We start from the raw sequence: 21,559 nt of genomic DNA, 5'->3' as shown, positions 1-21,559 counted from the left end.
CTGTGTCTCTATGTACAAGAGACACAGATCGGTCTCCTCTACAGAGACAGCACCGCTGTCTCTGTGTGAGCCGGCAATGACAGATGATCTCATATGTTTACATATGAGATCATCTCTCATTGGCCGCACAGATCGCATCGCAAACGGCCACTCTGATTGGCCGTTCGCGGCGATCTGTAATTGGCTGTGTCCAAGGGACACGGCCAACACAGATTTTCCCCGCTGCGTGCTCTGGAGCGCGCGCGGGGACCGCCCAAAGGGGCGGACGTCAATTGACGTCCTGTTGGCTTTTGGGATCCGCGCTGTAGCCGTCAATTGACGGCAGGCGGATCCCAAGTGGTTAAAACCTCACGCTAGCGCCCGAATATCACGGTAAACACGACGGTAAAGCCGCGCTACAAATAGCACGGCTATACCGTCACCGCGGCTCCACGCTGCAATGTGAAAGCAGCCTTACGCAGATGCTACGGTTGTCTAAACAGCTGGCAGGGGAGATTCCTGAATACAAACAAAAAAGTCAGTGCTGCTACCCATACAATCACATGAAAGCAAGGTTCCTGGGTGCTCGATCCATAGTCGCAAATAGGAATGGTTGACGCGTTTCAGCCGATAAGGCCTTAGTCATAACCAGGGGAGATTCCTCCATCCATGCCGTTTAGTGAAGAGAGGGAAACCTAGAACGTATAAGTAGCCTTACACCCTCTACCGTCACATGACCAAATATAAAGACAAAAAGGAACACTTGACAGCGGCTCCAACTAAACATTTTCCACAAAAAAAAGATTCATCAACAAAATAAATAAAAAAACATATTTTCCATACCAGGTTAGGACACCTGACTAATACCTAGGAAGTTGGTCACCTGACCAGTCATTAAAGCTTTACTAAAAGATAGGCAAGTATTGTACTTTAGCACCTTTAATTTAGCAGGTGTTGCCTACATTAAGGAGCATGGCAAACATACCCAAGGATTCCAAAAAACTAAGCAGATTTTCAACCAAGTTGAGGGTATTAACCAGCAATGACTTGTGTCATCTCTACTTCAAAAACCCTGTAATGTAATGGGCAGCACAGTGGCCAAGTGGTTAGCATTTCCACCTGCCAGTAATAGTGTCATTGGTTTGAATTCCAACCATGTTGACAGCGCTTATACAAGTACCTGTTAAAAAAGTAATCCGTGTCTGACGGCTTCGGGGCCTCCCCAGGATCTAACCCTAAAAGTGACCGTGTTCCCCTCCCTACACTAGTTGTCACAGTTATCAGCTTGTTCCCGACAAGCCAGGTCTTCGTTCTTCCACCATCCAGCAGGAACTCTCCAACTGGTGACCTATTAAAAAACATAAACAAAAAAGAAGAAAACACATTTAAACCTTTTTTTGTGTGACAAAGTAGCTTGCCAGTCTTCATCACATCAATACATTTAAAGGCAAAAAGTTCACCTTTGTTCACAGTTTCTTTCTAAATTCCAGCTCACCTATGTAATATAGCATTAATTTACTTTTGCAAAAAATCAAAACCGCTTTGAATTTATCCTGCGCACACTTACCTCACTGTTCTCAAGGTTCTTTGAAAACACTGCTCCATTACTTCTGCCTCACTTCCTGGGCAGACTTTAGGTCGGGGATATGCAATTAGCGGACCTCCAGCTGTTGCAGAACTACACATCCCATGAGGCATAGCAAGATTCTGACAGGCACAAGCATAACACTCAGAGGCAGAAGCATGATGGGACTTGTAGTTTTGCAACAGCTGGAGGTCCGCTAATTGCATATCCCTGCTTTAGGTCATGACACAGGAAGTAGTTGACCAGCTGAGGGTAGATGATGCAGGGTGTGTGCCAATTGGATCAGCTGGCCAACTCCTTCCTGTGTCATGACCTAAAGTCTGTCCAGGAAGGCAGAAGTAATAGATCAGTGTTTTCAAACAGCCATGAGGACTGAGGTAAGCATGCGTGGAATAAATGGAAAGTTTTTGTTTTTGCAAAAGTAGTACATTAATGCTATATTGTATATAGGGGAGCTAGAATTGATAAAAAAAACAAAAAAACAAAAAAACTTGGCCTTTAAGGGTTGCACCACCCAGCTGTAATTTTCTTTTAGAGGCAGTTAAACGTCCCTATTAGGACCTGTGTTCAACATTTACAAACTGGAGCTGAATGTTACTTTAACCACTTACCTACTGGGCACTTTGACCACCTTCCTGCCTCTACCAATTTTCAGAGCTGTCACACTTTGAATGACAATTGCACGGTCATGCAGCACTGTACCCAAATGAGCTTTCTTTTGCAATTTAAGTTGCTACTGTTTTTTTTTTTTGCCAAAATACACACACACACACACACACACACACACACCGATATGCTGAACTGATGGGCACTGACAGGCAGCACTGACTGGCAACACTAAGGCCCCATGCACACGAGACGCTGCTAAACTCGAGTTTAGAGGCATTTGGGCATTTTTTTCAACTGCCCCTGAACACATTTAATGTTATCCTATGTGTCCATGCACACAATCACGTTTTTTGGTTTTTTAAAGCAGTTGGGTTTATGTCCGTTTTTTTCAGACGCAAAATTTTGGGTTCAGATGCGTTTTATTTTTGCGTTTTAAACTTTGGGAGGGTCTACAATGTCTTTGAGATAAGCGCTGACAGCCGCAAAAGCGGTGTTTGTAATTGCTTCTCGTGTGCATGGGGCCTAAGGCTGTACTGTAATCAGGGCACCAATGATCAGTGCCCTGAGGAGATGCAGCTGATCGGCTCTCCTCGCCACACACACGGCACTTCCTTGTTCATGTGACAGGCGGTGATTGGACATAGCTCTTTACTGGGGTCGCGCAGTGTCCTAGGAACACGGTGCAAGCATGGCGGCTCTGGGTCATAGGACGTCGCCCCAGAATGACAGTGCCACGGCGCTGCCATTTTACTATACGGCGGGCGGTAAATGGTTAAAAGTTTCAACAGAGCTTGCTGAAATGCTTTCTGAAAGCTTGCTGCTCACACTACTCTTACACAAGCTCATGCTTGTGTGAAACAGGTCTAACACAAATCTCTTGAACATTTGTTACCATTTCTCTTTACGTGCAAATGTAAGGCAGCCTAGGACAAGAGCACAGCCAACTCTTGCAAATGGTCCAAAGCCAACCACTCTGTTAGAATTTTGGTCAGTTGAGGAAGTAGAGGACTGCACTTAGTTATGAGGAAATTCCATTCATCAATGAGCATTGGATTTCCACAGGTATACAAAAAAAAAAAACACAATGACTGTAGCTTAGGGCCCGTGTCATTGGGTTTTTCTCACATAAAATAGATTTTGCATACCAATACAAGTCTATGGGAATGCAAAACCTGCATAAATCAGGTCAAAAGGTCAACTGAATGTCAAATACACTAGTCCATCAATTAAGAATTAACTCTGACAGATGCCCAAAGCACATTTATATAAGCTCCAAGTCTGGTTGCAGCCATAGACACTCACCTCTTAGGGACTGCTGTGAAGTTGGAGAACACATATCTGGCCATCATGTCTAGACAGATCTCCGTTAGTTCCAGATGAAGGTTTTTCAGGCTGTCGTCTGCCTGGGCCACAGAGCTTTCATCAGCAGAGCTGAGACTAGAGCTGGTCACCGAGGGCTGCATTCGACTGCACAAAACAGCAATGACTGTTAGATGAATGACAAACTGCAGTGGTGGTCTGTTGGATCATGACTTATCCATGGCAAAGCAGGAGGTGGCTGTATCTAATGACTTATCCATGGCAAAGCAGGAGGTGGCTGTATCTAATGACTTATCCATGGCAAAGCAGGAGGTGGCTGTATCTAATGACTTATCCATGGCAAAGCAGGAGGTGGCTGTATCTACCCCGAGGCCTATTAATATTTTTGTTTTCTAGTTTGGAAAGGAACATGGGAAGCAACATTGGTGCAAGAGCCAACTCTTATCCTATCTTCACTGGTTGGCGAGTCACTAAACCAGAACAAGCAAGTGTATATCAGGATATTGTAATGGTTGCATGGCAAGTCAGCGACTTACTAAGTAGTAAAGAAAGGATGGAGATGGCAGATCAATGGTTAACAGGCTAACCTTGTTTAAGCCACTGTGTCACAATTAGCAGCTTTGTCAGCCTGCCATGCAAGCTCCTTCAGTTGGATGTTGGGTTGTCTACAGTGAGACATGATGGCAAACATTAAAATATAGATGGCTCCATTCACATTTGCACGTCTCCAAAAGGTAGCGCAGGCACCTTTTCCAAGTCGCACCGATTTGAACAGGTCCCATTGCAAACAGGCTAATTGTTTGTGGACTTGGCAACGGGTACAGACTTAGGCTCCATTCACACCTAGGCGTTTTTACGCCCGACGCTATTGCAGCCTGAAATACGCTGGAGGGGTGATTTAACATGGTCGGCTATGGAGATGGTTCACATCTCCACGCCGAAACGCCGTACGCCTGAAGCTCAAAACAAGTCCCTGATCCTTTTTTTCCAGGCGGCTTCGGCCATAGCCGACAATGTGTAAATTACCCCTCCAGCGAAAACCGCGGTAAAAAACGCCACGTTTTGTCTTGGCAAATTGCGGTACAATACGCCGCGTTCAGGTGTGAATGCACAGTAGGCAGAGGATGGGAAAGACTGACCTGCAAGATCACAAGACTAGGAACAAGTGCAGCACAAACTCCAGCTTATTGGGATTTTATACATTAGGGTATACTTAAGCCAGCCATAGATGGTTTGAATCTTGGCCAGCTTAGCAGGGACCCTCTGAGATTTAATCCATGTATGGGCAGCTGATTGTACCGTGTCAAATCAACCGATCGTTTTGGTTATAACCAGCATGCGCTTATTTGCAAGTAGCTAGAGAAGCTAGCAATGATCAGTGTTCTCCAGGCAGGGACGGCTCCCCTTATGCCCAGGGGACGCAATAGCTGCCCGAGAGGGAATCCCTGTCAATACTGACTAGAGATTCTTTCCTGCAACCCGTCGCTGCAGGAAAGAAAAAAAGAAACGCATCACCTATGGCTTACCTTACACTATGCCAAGACGAAAATTGCCTATTTGAATAGATCAAAAGAAAAACCAGGTGCGCTTCTAAATTGGTAGCAAGCTACTTTTTTGGACTTGTACCTACAGGTAAGAGATCAAGTCTTACTTGTAGGTACAGTGAATATCTTCTAAACTTGTTTAGTAGAAGATATTCAGACAGAATGCAGCCGACATCACTGGTGCATGCGCTCTGAACGGCATACCCGCGCTGTTCCTTCAGAGCTTGCCGTGCCCATAACTACCAAGACGGGTAGTGACGTTATTGGGGCTCAGCCATTCAGGCTGCACACAAACCCAGAAGGAAGACAAGGTGAAGATGGAAGCCCTGTCAGCGGTGACAGCGCACTGCTGGAGGGCTTCGTTCTAAAAGGTACGCATTTCATAAACGTGCTAGCATGCAACGCATACTAGCACATTATGTCCTTACCTTGCAGTTTTTTACTACACCCAGCACCCCTTTCATCATGTTCCTTTGGATTTTGTTTTCTCCAATAATCCTAATGAATAGCGTGAGGAAAGCTTTAAGTAAGAATGGGCATACGTCTAAGGACTAGCTGAAATCTCCCTTCTCTCCACTAGTAATCCCTCTGCTTACACAGCCCTGAACTTGTCAAATCTGATCCTCCTGAAACTCCTAGCATAACGTGGGGATAAAAGTCATGATCCGCAGACCTGCAACAATCTGAAGGTGGCTCTCATGCACAAACCATAAAATTACTTAAGTGTACAATAATTTCCCCATTAGAAAAGAGTGCAGTGCAAGCCCAACATGTTCAATTGAAGAACAAATGTGAAATTTAGGAAAGATGAGCAGAGCTCATACCAGAACTACGGTTTTAAATTCTCAAATATTAGGACTGTACTGCAATCTTCTCGTTTAAAAAAATAAAAAAACAGTGTTAAGATCACCTAGGGATTAAACTTGCTGCAGAGGTTTAAGTATTTCAGTCCAACACGTGCACTTTGTGAGTTAGGGGCCCGGAACAGATCAGGGAGCACTAGAAGGGTTATGGAATGGGCACTAGTGTCTACGGCTGGCCATGCAAGTCTTTCCCTGGCATGCAACCTCCCCCCCCGCCCCACTGGGTGCAACGGGCCCAGGTTACCATGCCCGGCCACTACCTGTACGCAGCACGCTCCGACACACTGATGCTGCGAGAGCGAAAGGCGTTCGAGAGGTCTCTCATCTCCTTCACGGGGGACGAGTCACTCAAGCCCGGCTTGGAGGGTTTGGATAGCTTCAAGCTACCCCAATAAAGAGTGCCCCATTGGCAGAGAGGGGTAAGGTGCCCACCACCCAAACCATATTCCACACAAGTGGTAAAAAAAAAAAAAAAAAAAAAAGTCACCCCACCCACACACAGGATGCCACAGTGGAAACCAGTGAAGGGACGTGTAGAGTGGGTACAGCAGAGGGCCCGCGAAGATCAGTATTGGGGTACACCATAGAAAAGGAGAAACAGAAAACAAAAATAAATGCTACACATGAGAAAGCAAAAAAGACAACAAAAGTTAAGCAAAAATTTTGCAAAAAATTAAAAAAGGAGAAAAAAAAATAAAAGAAACGCAACAAATAGCAGCAGCATTGTAATAAGAACCAGTTGCATTGTGGGGAGATCAAATAAACGGTTTTAAGTTAGCCACATACATGCATTTTGCACACCGTCAATCCATTGATGTAAATTGGCTACAATTGTAGTAGACCTTACAACAAACACAATCTGCAGTGACCAGTGCTTGGATTGGCTTTCTTTGAAAAAGGAGAACAAATTTTTAACACCATACAAAATAATTTTGACCAAATTGCCAATATCCGTTGACCAAGATGGTAGACTGATTAAAGCTGAACTCAAGATAAAAAGCCAAATACATTTTTTATATACATTGGAACCTCCGTTTACAAGTAACGTGGTTAACAAGCATTTTGAAAGAATGGGAACTTGGTTTTATTCTGACTCGGTTTGCGAGTGTTGTCTCACAAAATGAGCAGAATTCGAGCCAATGGGGTGTGCAGTACGGCATTTGGCCTAAGGTGCGGGGGCGCAGGTGCCGAGCCGTTTGGAAACGCTTCCGAGCCTGAGGTCAGCCGAGCTGTCCTCGGGCCTTTCCGAGTGTTCCCGAGGCTCTCCAGTGCCCCCCCACCTCTGGCCACATGCGTTATTGCATGCCATTGAAGTCAAAGCTGAACAAATTTTCGTTTCCATCAACTTCTATGGGGAAACTCGCTTTGACATGCGAGCGCTTTGGATTACGAGCATTCTCCTGGAACGGATTATGCTCGTAATCCGAGGTTCCACTGTACATAAATGGGATCGGTTTTACCTGCTCAAGGCCCTTATAAAATTCTATCAATACACCTCTGAGATTTACACATCCATGCCAGACAGTACGGCATTAAAATTTTCCACATTTTGTCATGTTACAACCAAAAATGTAAATGTATTTTATTGGGATTTTATGTGATGGACCAACACAAAGTGGCACATAATGTGAAGTAGAAGGAAAATGATAAAATTATTTCCATTTTTTTTTTACAAATAAATATCTGAAAAAACATGTGGTGTGCACTTGAATTCAGCCCCATTTACTCCGATACCCTAACAGAAATCTATTGGAACAAATGGCCCTCAGTAGTCACCTAATTTAGTAAAAATAGAGTCCACCTGCCTGTAATTTAATCTCAGTATAAATACAGCTGTTCTGTGAAGCCCTCAGGTTTGATAGAGAACCTTAGTGAACAAACCGTATCATGAAGGCCAAGGAACACAGACAGGTCAGGGATAAAGTTGGAGAAGTTTAAAGCAGGGTTAGGCTACAAAAAAATATCCCAAGCTTTGGACATCTCATGGAGCTCTGTTCAATCCATCGAAAATGGAAAGAGTATGGTACAACTGCAAACCTACCTTCACATGGCCGTCCACCTAAACTGACAGGCCGGACAAGGAGAGCATTAATCAGAAGCAGCCAAGAGGCCCATGGTGACTCTGAAGGAGCTGCAGAGATCCACAGCTCAGGTGGAAGAATCCACAGGACAACCATTAGTCATGCTCTCCACAAATACAGCTACCATGGAAGAGTGGAAAGAAAGCCATAAGAAGTCCTGTTTTCAGTTTGTTAGAAGCCATGTGGGGGACACAGCAAACATGTGGAAGAAGGTGATCATCAGATGAAACCAAAATTGAACTTTTTGGCATAAAAGCTAAACGCTACGTGTGGCGGAAAACCAACACTGCACATCACCTCAAAACACACCATCCCCACTGTGAAACATGGTGGTGACATCACACTGTGGGAATGCTTTTCTTCACCTGGGAAGCTAGTCAGAGTTGATAGGAAGATAGATGGAGCCAAATACAGGGCAATCTTAGAAGAAAACCTGTTCAAGTCTGCAAAAGACTTGAGACTGGGATAAAAAGGACAATGACCCTAAACATCCAGCCAGAGCTACAATGGAATGGTTTAGATCAGGGATATGCAATTAGCGCACCTCCAGCTGTTGCAGAACTACAAGTCCCATGAGGCATAGCAAGACTGACAGCCACAAGCAGGACACCCAGAGGCAGAGGCATGATGGGAATTGTAGTTTTGCAACAGCTGGAGGTCCGCTAATTGCATATCCCTGGTTTAGATCAAAGCATATTCATGTGTTAGAATGGCCCAGTCAAAGTCCAGACCCAAATCCAATTGAGAATCTGTGGCAAGACTTGAAAATTGCTGTTCACAGACGCTCTCCATCCAATCTGACAGCTTGAGCTATTTTGCAAAGAAGAATGGGCCAAAATGTCCCTCTAGATGTGCAAATCTGGTAGAAAAACCATCACCAAAAAGACTTGCATCTGTAATTGAAGCAAAGGGTGGTTCTAGAAAGTATTGACTCGGGGGGCTGAATACAAATGCATGCCGCACTTCACATATTTGTAGAAAAAAAAAAATGTTTTTTTTCATTTTCCTTCCACTTCACAATTGTGTGCCACTTTGTGTTGGTCTATCACATAAAATCCAAATGGAATACATGTTTTTGGTTGTAATATGACAAAAATGTGGAAAATTTCAAGGGGAATGAATACCTTTTCAAGGCACTATTTTTTATTCCATCGGTTTGGATTTCAGCTTAAAAACTAAACTTTGCGATAAGCAAATATTGTCTAAACACAAAAGGCATGTGCATATTTCAATCTTGGTGCGCTGTGCGCATTTCTTGCAGATCTGTGTACTAATCCTGTGTGAAACCTTACCTCTGTGCAGCAGTTTCCTGTAATAAAGACCGCTCACCGCTGCTCTCTCCTTGTGCAGTCTGACTGGTCTCCGCCCCCCCCCCCCCACTGTAGTTGGGCGCTAGCAGTTTGTAGTGGGTGGAGTCTGCTAGGTCCCACCCTCTGCATAAGCTATGTACAGCATAGTGATGTCACTGATACTTTTACAAGGTAAAGCAGTTTTAGATCCTTTCGGGTTATTGAGGAATATATTTTTTGTATAAAAAGAAAACAGTGCAGCGCAAATGTATACATATGACATCAAAGGTTAAAGTGGAGTTCCACCCATAAATATAACATTACATCAGTAGTTTTAAAAAAATGTCATTAGTCCTTTACGAAAAAAAAACATTTTTTTTTAGATGCCTTCAAAGTGTTGTTGCTAGGCAGAATAGTTAATCTTCCCTCTTCCTGCACCTAGGTGCTTAAGCTTCCTAACCTACACCGCACAGACTCCTGGGAATGTAGTGGGTGTAACGTTCCAGGAGTCTGTGCACTCCCCAGTCTCAAAGAATCATGTGACTTGGACAGCACAGGTGCTGAAACCTGATCGGACACTGCTTGTTCAGCACTGAGCATGTGCGAGATTTGCAAGGCTGAAATCCAGGAAGTCATACAGTCTGGCTTCATGATGCCCACACTTAAGATGGCCCCAGTCAATTTCTATTTTATAAAGTGTCTAAATGCTGTAACAACCTAACAAAACGGACCTTAGTTTACAGACTAACTTTACTAGAATACATTAAGCTTGTGTATTACAGGGGTATTTATATTTAAAAAGTGCAATTGTGGCCAGAACTCCGCTTTAATAACCAATAATGATAATGGTGAATAAAAAATAAATAAATAAAAGTCTGTGATTAATAAATTAATAAATAATGGACATAGGAATAAATGAACTATGGACTTTTTATTTATTCCTATGTCCATTATTTATTAATTTATTAATCACGGACATTTATTTATTTTTTATTCACCATTATCATTATTGGTTATTAACCTTTGATGTCATATGTATACATTTGCGCTGCACTGTTTTCTTTTTATATTTGCTATTGGAATTTTGTGTCAATTCTTAGTGTTCAGCTTGCATTGTGGGGGGGTCATTCATTCATATTATTGTTGATTTTGTTTTTGCGCTGATTGCACCTTCTATTTTTTTAATATATTTTTTGTGCCTGAAAGTTCAGCTTTAAATCAAGCCTGACCAATATGCTCAAACATTGCTGTATAAATCAAACCAGTATGCGGCTAGCTTAGAACAAACAAAAAACTCAAGGGCAATTTGCAATACATAAGATGCAGGTTGGACCAGATTTCTAGTAAACCCCAGAACACAAAAGGTTTCTTTCTGAAGTCCTAGGATGTTTCCACATTTGGGAAGTCTACCCCATCAACCACTTAGTAGTAATCAGTTAAAGTCGGCTACTCTTAACCGGAGCCAAATGTACGACATGGGCATCTACCAGCTGAGGACATCTGCCTTGGGTCAATCAAGATGGCAAATGCTATTATACCTCACCATGGGCCAAATCTCAGTGAAAATGCCTCAGCTGGTAAAGCCCCACTAACATGTCAGATTGGGACTCGTGGTCCAGCCATCTGAGTACTACTAGAAGGATGATGGAAAAATGTCCCAATGAGGATACTCCCTCTTTGGGAAATATTTAAGAGGAAAGGCAAACAAAATAAATTTGAACCAACATTGTGCTGGGCTAATTATTCCCATCCCAGCAGACATGTGAAATGTGGCAAAAAAATAAATAAAAACCATGAAACTCCACCTGTGAATAGACCAGAGACTTCATCGTGGTTCTACCGGACAAGACCAAGTACTTTATAAGGTTAGCCAAGGTCAGAGGTTGATTAATGTGGGGTAATGAGCCTCGCTCCTCTCCGCCGCGCCATCATTGCAACTGTGGGCGCCCAGCTGTGAGTCACGCTACGATCTCCTAGTGGCCAGGCAGTCTGTCGTGTCCCAGAAGATCGCAGAGAGGGAGGGGCCACCTAGGGGGGAGAGGAGTCGCCTAGGAGGCCGACGGAAGGAGGAAGTGGTACAGGAAGTACCTGTCAAACCAGGTACCCACCCCCCCCCCCCCCAAAAAAAATAAAAAAAAATTACTACATGGCAAATGTGGCATGTAAGGGGGCGAGGAGTGCTTAAAGCGCAAGTTCCACTTTTAGGTGGCACTCCGCTTTAAGATTCCACCATAAAGACCAGTGAATATGGCCGAATTCCAATCATACAGTACTTGTCACACGGCAGCACCATGATGATATCACTTGGAGAAGGGACAAGGATGGAACATACCTTTTTACTACATAAAGGACCTCCCTAAAAGCAGGCACTGCATGTCAGTATGGTTTAATTACAACAACTGTCACAGGCACATGTTAAACACATACTGAGCAGAAAATGATCACAATGAAGAGCATATAGAAGGAACACAGAATGAACTGAAGGTTAATTTCAAAGAAAAAAGGGGAAAGAAAATGGAGTATCTCCTTAAGAAAATGTACTTTATAGAATGTTCTAAGCAGGTACAGTAGTTGACATTTAAAGGTCAGTAAGCTCAGCAACAAATTTACTGAAGGAATGACATTTAAATATCTATTAGGGAAACAGATTCTTGTGCAACTCACTGTGGGGAGGAAAATGAGAAGGGACATGAACAAAATTTAAAGGGAAAATATATTATCTTTAATGATCATTGTAATATTGAGCCGAATTCACATTTCTGATCACTTTCACAATTTTTGGTTGGTTGCTGTCCCATATTTGAAATATTCGATTTCTTGTAGAGATTTGCAACAGCAAATGATATGTCGTCACCTTTGAATTGCTTTCATCTGCAGGCTTAAAAAATTAAATATGGAATGTGGCACATGTATTGCAGAGCAGCCAAAGCGATTCAACGCTCTGGCTTCTCTGCGTTTCCGGCTGGATACTGGGGCAGTGTGGTGCACAATTCATAGCACCACCCCTTTTTTGTACAAACTTTATTTGAAGCGTACAAAACACACTTCATTCACTGCAACGTCGGGCGGTGCGCTACATTGCAGTTTGATTGCGGCCAGTGTGTTGCGATAAAATGCAGCATGCCTGGATCTTAGCACAGCGCTAGACTGCATTTAAGTGTGAATGGGACACAATTGTTCACCATGTCCCTCTGCGGTGACAGACGTTTTACCATGCAGTAAAAAGTTTGTCACCGCATATAGTTAGAATTGGCCCTCAAACCATTATTTTTAGTTCAATCTTTACAATAACGCAAAATGTTCTCACGGAAAAAAAATATATATACAATATAGTTTTCATTAAGAGCAAAAACGCCAGCAGACTTGATAACAGGCCTTCAGTATATGCTGCATAAAATACAAAGAACCTCATTTAAAAACCTAAGCCAATTATATTAAAATTTTTAATTATATATATATATATATATATATATATATATATATATATATATATATATATATATATATATATATATATATATATATATATATATATATATATATATTTATTGGTTTTTGCTTTCTCCTTTCTCAGGTTACAGTTCATTCTCTGGGGATCACTGCAATAAATCAGCCCCTCTTGGGGTATCCTGAACACTGCCATTGTGTAGGCTTGCTGGCATTCTAGGTAATGCATTTATTCAATATTCCCCCAGTAGGAGCCAACAGATAGACTGTGTACCTTTTAGGCCTCTCATTCAGGCTGGTGCTGCGGGCTCTGAAGCTCCCTTTCTCAGGAGTGTCATCAAAGCTTTGCAGAACGTTGGAGCGCAGACCCTATGGGGAAAGCAGAGTAAGTCATGCGATTTGTCAAGTACGCGTAGCCGAGTTTGTCAGGTAGGTAATAGAACTTACCTTTGTTATGTAAGGCACAAAATCTCTTCTCAAAGACAGTCTGCATCGGATAAACCACATGGCAATGACATGGTGGGCCAGGAACACAATGTATTGATTAAATCTGGAAGAAAAACCAAAGTAGTAATTTCCCACTAAATTGTATGCTATGATTAAAGCAAAAACAGATGTAGATATAAAGAAACAAAAATAAATGCAGCTTTATATTTATTATACTCTTAAATCAGTAATTGCATGCTCTAATGCAACTAGTACAAGTACCCGAATGGGACATGGTATAGGCCTCTTGTGATCCACTATATAAGGGTGTGCATGATCTGCAAGCAAATTCGCTGACAAGGCACATACTAATAGAAGGGGAAAGAAAAGGGATAACCTCATCAATCTGCTGCTGCTCTTTCATGGTCTAATCAGTAGGCTGTAGGAGATGAGGGCACTACTGCATCCCTTCCAGGAACGGATCCAGGGGGGGAGGGGGGCAACAGGGCAATGGCAAGTGACAGTCCGCAACGTGTGGCAAGTGACAGTCCGCAACGTGTGGCAAGTGACAGTCCGCAACGTGTGGCAAGTGACAGTCCGCAACGTGTGGCAAGTGACAGTCCGCAACGTGTGGCAAGTGACAGTCCGCAACGTGTGGCAAGTGACAGTCCGCAACGTGTGGCAAGTGACAGTCCGCAACGTGTGGCAAGTGACAGTCCGCAACGTGTGGCAAGTGACAAGCTCGGGGCTCCCACCGATTCTGCATTATGGTGAGAGTTGAACCATTTTATATTACAATGTAATAGAAATAATGAGCTTCAATCATCCTGATACCATAACCATGGTGCCATGATCATTGAAGTGCTAACACCAGTAATTTCCCCGATAAATTGCCTCCAAAAAAATATTTTCTGGTAGTGCCCCTCCCGAGACTAGACTCTGGATCCGCCCCTGATCCCTTCTACAGTCTACGGTTGTAACAGATATACGGGTCATCTGCCTAGCTATGCTTTACGGAAAGGCTTTACAGGTTTGCCTGGCATTCAACTTTAAGGGCTCAGCTCCTGCCAAACGGCTATATATCCAACAGCAGATATGGGTTCCCACCAAATTGCAGCTCTGTGCCAAGAGGGAGAAGGAGGGAAGACTGAAGGACCTACAAAGTAGAATCTGGTGGAAAGAGTAATTTAAAAAGACCACAGAAATATTGTAGGTAAAAAGCACAGAAAATTCAAGTATCCCAGATGCTGACTTGCAGCATTTTCCCCTTCCATGAACATTTCCTTAATTCACTTGCAATGCGTCTTGGAATCTGCTAGCAAATCCGATTACTTTAAAAAAAGTCAATTCACTTTAACAACCCCCCCCCCCCCCCCCCCCACATAACATAGCCCTTGTCTTTTCTGGGAGTAACTACTATCTGTGCGGGACCAGCTCCTCAACTCCCATCCTCACCTAAGTAGCTGCCAGGTGGGCATAGTGAAGATGAATGTTATAGGGCAGTGATGGCGAACCTTGGCACTCCAGATGTTATGGAACTATATTTCCCATGATGCTCCACTAAACAGCAGAGTGCATGAGCATTATGGAAAATGTAGTTCCAAAACATCTGGGGTGCCAAGGTTCGCCATCGCTGCTCTAGTGTGTCCTCTGAGTAACAGCTCAAGTCTGTTAGATGTGCCGACGTCACATTCAAGATGGCTGTGTCCACCTGCAGTCTCTGGGATTTTGGACGTCTACACAAGGGAGGATTTCATGGGTAAAAAAAACATTCCCTATAACACACAATCTTACAATAAGATCTCTTGCCTTCCAGATTTGCTGTAATGCGCCCCCCCCCCCCCCATTAACTGCATTTTGGACAGGTACTCACCTTGAGGGATTCGTGTACGGCAGAGAAATGGCAAACACACTTGCATACTGTTCTGCAGCAAAGTTCCCATAAAGATGGGGCAACCGGACCAGGGCTGAAAGAAACCATTAGAAAGAATGTTTAGAGTGTTGGAAGTCAGAGGTGATCGACAACATGGCTTCATATTGTGATGTGAAAGGTGCCTGACTTGCCAAGCTACCAAAAAGAACAAAATGGCTTGACAGTGTGTATTATATACACACACATATACACACACACACACACACACACACACACACACACACATATACATATACACATAGATAGAAATAATGGCTGATGGCTGACAATGTCCGTCTACATATTACAGACCAATGGCCGATTTTCCTAGCCTATGTATGGGGGGGGCCAAATAACTCATAATGAATTGGGGGACTGTAAAGTAACTTACTAGAAAGGAACTCCAGCATGGGTATTGCCATGGTGACAGTGGCGGAGATGTGCGTCAGCTTCACGATGAGCACGGGAAGGGACTTGATCAGCATCCCAGGCATCTCTACCATGCACATGGACAAAGCCACCACACACTGCTTGGCACAGCGATAGATCAGGCCGGTCTCCAGACAGCGAACCATTTCCTTCTACCAGGAGAGGAAATAAACACGATTACCTTTTGTAGTCCGACACGCTTCACTTCATATAGAATTCAATATAATTGCTTAGCATTAAGACCCCTTTCACACTGGGGCGGTTTTCAGGCGCTTGAGCGTTGGGAAATCGCCTCTGCCAAGTGCCCGAAAACCGCCTCCCATTCAAGTGACTTCACACCCAGGCGGTGTGCTTGCGGGACATTACAAAAAGTCCTGCAAGCAGCAGCTTTGGGGCGGTTTGGGAGCGATGTGTTTAGCGCCCTGCGAATTGGAACGAATGGGCAGCGCTTCTGAATTGGAACGAATGGGCAGCGCTTCTGAAGCAAAACAGTTTTTAACCCCTTCTACGGAGGTCAAGTGGTTACTTTATAAAAAGGTACCCATGTTATGTTAGCAGCAATTTTGGGGGATATTTATTATAGCAAAAAAGAAAAAAATATTGAATTTTTTTCAAAATTGTCACTCTATTTTTGTTTATAGCGCAAAAAATAAAAACCGCAGGAGGTGATCAAACACCACCAAAAGAAAGCTCTGTTTGTGGGGAAAAAAAAGGTCGCCAATTTTGTTTGGGAGCCACGTCGCACGACCGCACAATTGTCAGTTAAAGCGACGCAGTGCCGAATCGCAAAAAGGGGCAAGGTCCTTTAGCTGCATTTTGGTCCGGGTCTTAAGTGGTTAATTATCAGAAATGAGACCAGCAGAAAATGGATCCTCACTGGCTGCTCTGGGTAGGATGCTTTGCACATGGGATTCCTTGCCCCGTTTATTGAACACTCCTAAACATTATATGGCGATCATCCTTTTACAGTGCTGAATCCAATCAGCGAAGGTTGCTGCATGACCAGCACAGTATAATTACAATGTTGTATACTTATTGCTTGTTCAAAATTACTGTTACAAAGCATTTTTTTTTCACTGCTAGGCCTTTAAAGTGGAGTTCCACCCATAAATATAACATTACATCAGTAGTTTTAAAAAAATTTCATTAGTCCTTTACGAATTTTTTTTTTTTTTTAGATGCCTTCAAAGTGTTGTTGCTAGGCAGAATAGGTAATCTTCCCACTTCCTGCACCTAGGTGCTTAATGCACCGCACAGACTCCTGGGAATGTAGTGGGTGTAACTTTCCAGGAGTCTGTGCACTCCCCAGTCTCAAAGAATCATGTGACTTGGACAGCACAGGTGCTGAAACCTGATCTGACACCGCTTGCGCAGCACTGAGCATGTGCGAGTTTTGCAAGGCTGAAATCCAGGAAGTCATACAGTCTGGCTTCATGATGCCCACACTTAAGATGGCCCCAGTCAATTTCTATTTTATAAAGTGTCTAAATGCTGCAACAACCTAACAAAACGGACCTTAGTTTACAGACTAACTTTTCTAGAATACATTAAGCTTGTGTATTACAGGGGTATTTATATTTAAAAAGTGAAATTGTGGCCGGAACTCTGCTTTAAGAAAAAAACCTCCAGAAAAAATACCTGTTTGGTGATATCCAGATATTGATGGTATGAGGTCAGTGCAGTCAGTACAGGAACCACAGCCAGCTGCAGTTCAGTACGAGAGAATCCATCTGGGGTATTATACAAGCGATCGCTGGCACTCCGGTCTGAGAGCTGGAACACACACACCATATATAATGACAATATATGAACAAGGACAGAGAAGCAAGACAAACCCTTCCTAGGTCTAGGCTCAAACCTATGCGTTATGCTATGCGTTCGCACATGTGCAGAAACGCACTACAGTCTATTTTCTATGGGTCACGTTCACATCTATGCAGCTTCCATATATATTTATTATACAATGTAACACTTTCTTGTAGTGTGGAGAGATGGTCAGCCTTTGGTTCCTTACTTACCAACATTTAAACAGGTAGGCGGGTTCCCTATGCTAAACCTTTACATATGCAGGCAGCACAGATTTGGTGGGGTCCTAGAGCAGGCATCTATAAAAGGTAGTGGTGTACCGAGTCCAACAGGCGATGGGCAACGTATAGACAGGGGCAGACTGACAACTCATGGGCCCCCGGGCAATAGGAGATTATGGGGTCACACAGTATACACACCACATACAATATACATACACAGTATACCAGGGTCCGACAAATCCCGGTCGCCATGGCGACTAGAAATAGTGTCCTGGCGACTTGGCTTGGAAGGTGAGCAAAAAAATTGCATATTGGTTTTACAAGTTATTACCACCAGATGTGAGCTGGCGCCATCTGGTGGTGGCCGTTGGTATTACAGGTTAAGCATTACAAGTTAAACAGCAATTCTAATGTCATTTTTCACCATTTTTCACTGCCATCTTCTTCCCTCTAATTAGAACCCCCAAACATTATATATATTTTTTATCCCAACACCCTAGAGCAGGGGTGTCAAACTGGCGGCCCTCCAGCTGTTCCGAAACTACAAGTCCCATCATGCCTCTGCCTGTGAGAGTCATGCTTGTAACTGTTAGCCTTGCAATGCCTCATGGGACTTGTAGTTTTGCAACAGCTGGAGGGCCGCCAGTTTGACACCCCTGCTCTAGAGAATAAAATGGCGATCATTGCAATACTTTCTGTCACGCCGTATTTGCGCAGCCATCTTACAAGCGCACTTTTTTGGGAAAAAATTACACTTTTTTAATTAAAAACAGTAAAGTTTTCCCCATTTTTTTTAATATTATGAAAGATAATGTTACGCCGAGTAAATTCATACCCAACATGTCACGCTTCAAAATTGCGTTCCGCTCGTGGAATGCCGACAAACTTTTACCCTTTAAAATCTTCATAGGCGACGTTTAAAAAAATCTACAGGTTGCATGTTTTGAGTTAGAGGAGGTCTAGGGCTAGAATTATTGCTCTCGCTCTACCAATCGCGGCGATACCTCACATGTGTGGTTTGAACACCGTTTACATATGCGGGCGCTGCTCACGCATGTGTTCGCTTCTGCGCGCAAGCTCGTCGGGACGGGGTGCGTTTTCTGGCTCCTAACTTTTTTAGCTGGCTCCTAGATTCCAAGCAAATTTGTCAAACCCTGCGCTACAAAATCTCTGCTGTATACACACACACACACAAAAGGTACTGGAGAGGCGGGGCAGCTATAATCTTGGGATAAAAAAAAAAAAAAAAACACACACACATTTTTACATACTGTCCCTGGTTTTACCAAGGCTGGCAACCCTGATGGGGCCCCCTAGTGGCATGGAGCCCTCGGGCAGTGCCCAAGTGCCCGGTCAGTCCGCCCCTGCGTATAGACTATGTCGTTTTACTCACCATGTTACAGAGAGATGCAGAAAGCTGGTCAATGTTACAGGGAGAGGACAGAATGAGGAGTTTATAACGAAGACACTCAGGCAGTTTATTGAGAACCAGTTTGAGGACTTTCCAGTCCGTTTCCTACAAGAGAAAGTTTAGTGATTATTCAGAAATTTTCAGGAAGAGATCCGAATACAGCTGGAACAGACATGTCTTTGATCAGATCTGCTTTGGAGAATGTAATACCACACACCTGCTTTAAACATTGCAGAATGACCCCAAAAGCCAGAGAGAAATGCAGGCAGCCCAATCGAGGACAACCACCCTGAGAAGAGAGGCTGGGGCTTCCAGAGGGGGGAGACAGCGTGCCGGCGGGCTTCCTCTCTGGCGGCCTCTTCTCAGGCTCAATCCTAACAGAAAGCAGAGCAGTTATAAGGACACTTCAACCCACACAGTGCCAAGAAAGCATCAAAACTACTTTGCAATGTGCACATCATTAACTAGGTGAAAGAATATGTAAACCCAACACTTCATATTCCTGCTGTACCATGTACCGTATTTATCGGCGTATACCGCGCACTATTTTGCCCTGAAAATCAGGGCAAAATCGTGCGTGCGCGATATACGCCGATACCCGCTTTCCCGCCACGAGTTTGAATACTGCGCCGGCATATACCGAGCGCAGTACACTCGTGTATCTTCGGGCAGTCTCGGCGCCTCTCGCACTGACGTCCTGAGCGTACAGGACGTCAGCGCGAGAGTTGCCGAGCCTGCCCGACGATAGACGAGTGTACTGCGCTCGGTATAGGTCGGCGCAGTATTCAAACTCGGCGCGGGAAACGAGCGGGGAGGACGCCACAGAAGGACGCCGGACCCGACGAAGAGGACACCCGAAGCCGCAGACGGACCCCGTACCCGACGAAGAGGACACCCGGAAGCGGCAGAAGGACCCGTACCCGACGAAGAGGACACCCGAAGCCGCAGACGGACGTCGGACCCGACGAGGCCGCCGCACAAGACACCAAAACTGTAAGTACAAAAAAAAAAAAATTCCACAGGATTGGGGGCAACATTAGGGGTGCGCGGTATACGCGGGATCGCGTTATACCGCGATAAATACGGTACTTGTATATGGAAGTAGCCTGTTCTTTGCATCGCTTCTTTTGTGTGAAATACTTGGTGTTGCTGCCAGTCACTCTGCTTTCCCCCATCAAAAACTGATCACGCTAGGCATTAGTCAGTTCTCTAGCTCTGCTGGGACTCACTAAAGATCAGCGTACAGCCGTTTCTCCCCTCCTAGCTCTCTAAAAATCCTTATGCATCTGAGAACATGATCATGTATAGGAGTAAATGATGCTTAAAAAAATATATATATTTTTTTATTTATTTATACAGAAATGTTTTGCCTTTGATTCCTGATTTATTTATTTTTTTAACAAAAAGATGAGGGTTCACTTTAAAATGCAAAAAAAAATCTATAAGGCGAACCTACACTGGACCCCCTTCCCCATTCCCCCCCTTGCCAGGGTCTCACAATCCCCCCTGCTGTCAGACACCGGGACACCACTTCACCAGTCCAGGGATTTGAAATCTCCCTGTCTCCCCCCCCACAGCAGGTGTCCCCCCATCAGAGCCCCCCCCCACAGCAGGTGTCCCCCATCAGAGCCCCCCCCCCACAGCAGGTGTCCCCCATCAGAGCCCCCCCCCCACAGCAGGTGTCCCCCATCAGAGCCCCCCCCCCACAGCAGGTGTCCCCCATCAGAGCCCCCCCCCCACAGCAGGTGTCCCCCATCAGAGCCCCCCCCCCCCCACAGCAGGTGTCCCCCATCAGAGCCCCCCCCCCCACAGCAGGTGTCCCCCATCAGAGCCCCCCCCCCACAGCAGGTGTCCCCCATGAGAGCCCCCCCCCCCACAGCAGGTGTCCCCCATCAGAGCCCCCCCCCCACAGCAGGTGTCCCCCATCAGAGCCCCCCCCCCACAGCAGGTGTCCCCCCTCCGAGCCCCCCCCCCCACAGCAGGTGTCCCCCATCAGAGCCCCCCCCCCCACAGCAGGTGTCCCCCATCAGAGCCCCCCCCCCCCACAGCAGGTGTCCCCCATCAGAGCCCCCCCCCCACAGCAGGTGTCCCCCATCAGAGCCCCCCCCCCACAGCAGGTGTCCCCCATCAGAGCCCCCCCCCCCCCAGCAGGTGTCCCCCATCAGAGCCCCCCCCCCCACAGCAGGTGTCCCCCATCAGAGCCCCCCCCCCCAGCAGGTGTCCCCCATCAGAGCCCCCCCCCCACAGCAGGTGTCCCCCATCAGAGCCCCCCCCCCCACAGCAGGTGTCCCCCATCAGAGCCCCCCCCCCCACAGCAGGTGTCCCCCATCAGAGCCCCCCCCCCCCACAGCAGGTGTCCCCCATCAGAGCCCCCCCCCCACAGCAGGTGTCCCCCATCAGAGCCCCCCCCCCCCAGCAGGTGTCCCCCATCAGAGCCCCCCCCCCCACAGCAGGTGTCCCCCATCAGAGCCCCCCCCCCCACAGCAGGTGTCCCCCATCAGAGCCCCCCCCCCCCCAGCAGGTGTCCCCCATCAGAGCCCCCCCCCCACAGCAGGTGTCCCACATCAGAGCCCCCACAGCAGGTTTCCCCATAGATCAGTACCTGTCCAATAGATCCCTGTAGCTCGGGCGCACTGG

General features: G+C 45.4%; 1 protein-coding gene across 6 annotated transcripts in view; it reads right to left on the bottom strand.

The window, feature by feature from the left end:
• Positions 1 to 21,559, bottom strand: part of TSC2 (TSC complex subunit 2) — a 93,482-nt gene that overhangs the window by 32,998 nt on the left and 38,925 nt on the right. For 3 of the 6 annotated variants that reach the window (XM_040356481.1, XM_040356483.1, XM_040356482.1), the window contains exons 19-28: positions 19,140 to 19,296; positions 18,905 to 19,027; positions 17,123 to 17,257; positions 15,447 to 15,636; positions 15,017 to 15,110; positions 13,165 to 13,267; positions 12,992 to 13,086; positions 6,161 to 6,283; positions 3,476 to 3,640; positions 1,160 to 1,327 (exon numbers count right to left, since the gene is read on the bottom strand). In XM_040356481.1, the coding sequence (XP_040212415.1) occupies positions 1,160 to 1,327; positions 3,476 to 3,640; positions 6,161 to 6,283; positions 12,992 to 13,086; positions 13,165 to 13,267; positions 15,017 to 15,110; positions 15,447 to 15,636; positions 17,123 to 17,257; positions 18,905 to 19,027; positions 19,140 to 19,296 (1,353 nt within the window). Of the gene's footprint in view, positions 1 to 1,159; positions 1,328 to 3,475; positions 3,641 to 6,160; positions 6,284 to 11,602; positions 11,627 to 12,991; positions 13,087 to 13,164; positions 13,268 to 15,016; positions 15,111 to 15,446; positions 15,637 to 17,122; positions 17,258 to 18,904; positions 19,028 to 19,139; positions 19,297 to 21,559 lie in introns of all 6 variants that reach the window. The other 3 variants (XM_040356485.1, XM_040356486.1, XM_040356484.1) reach the window with 2 other exon arrangements.

The sequence above is a fragment of the Rana temporaria genome, chromosome 6 (genome assembly GCF_905171775.1).
Source record: "Rana temporaria chromosome 6, aRanTem1.1, whole genome shotgun sequence".
NCBI classification, from domain to species: Eukaryota; Metazoa; Chordata; class Amphibia; order Anura; family Ranidae; genus Rana; species Rana temporaria.
The sequence above is the reverse complement of the archived record's forward strand: the minus strand, read 5'-3'. Positions and strand labels throughout refer to the sequence as shown.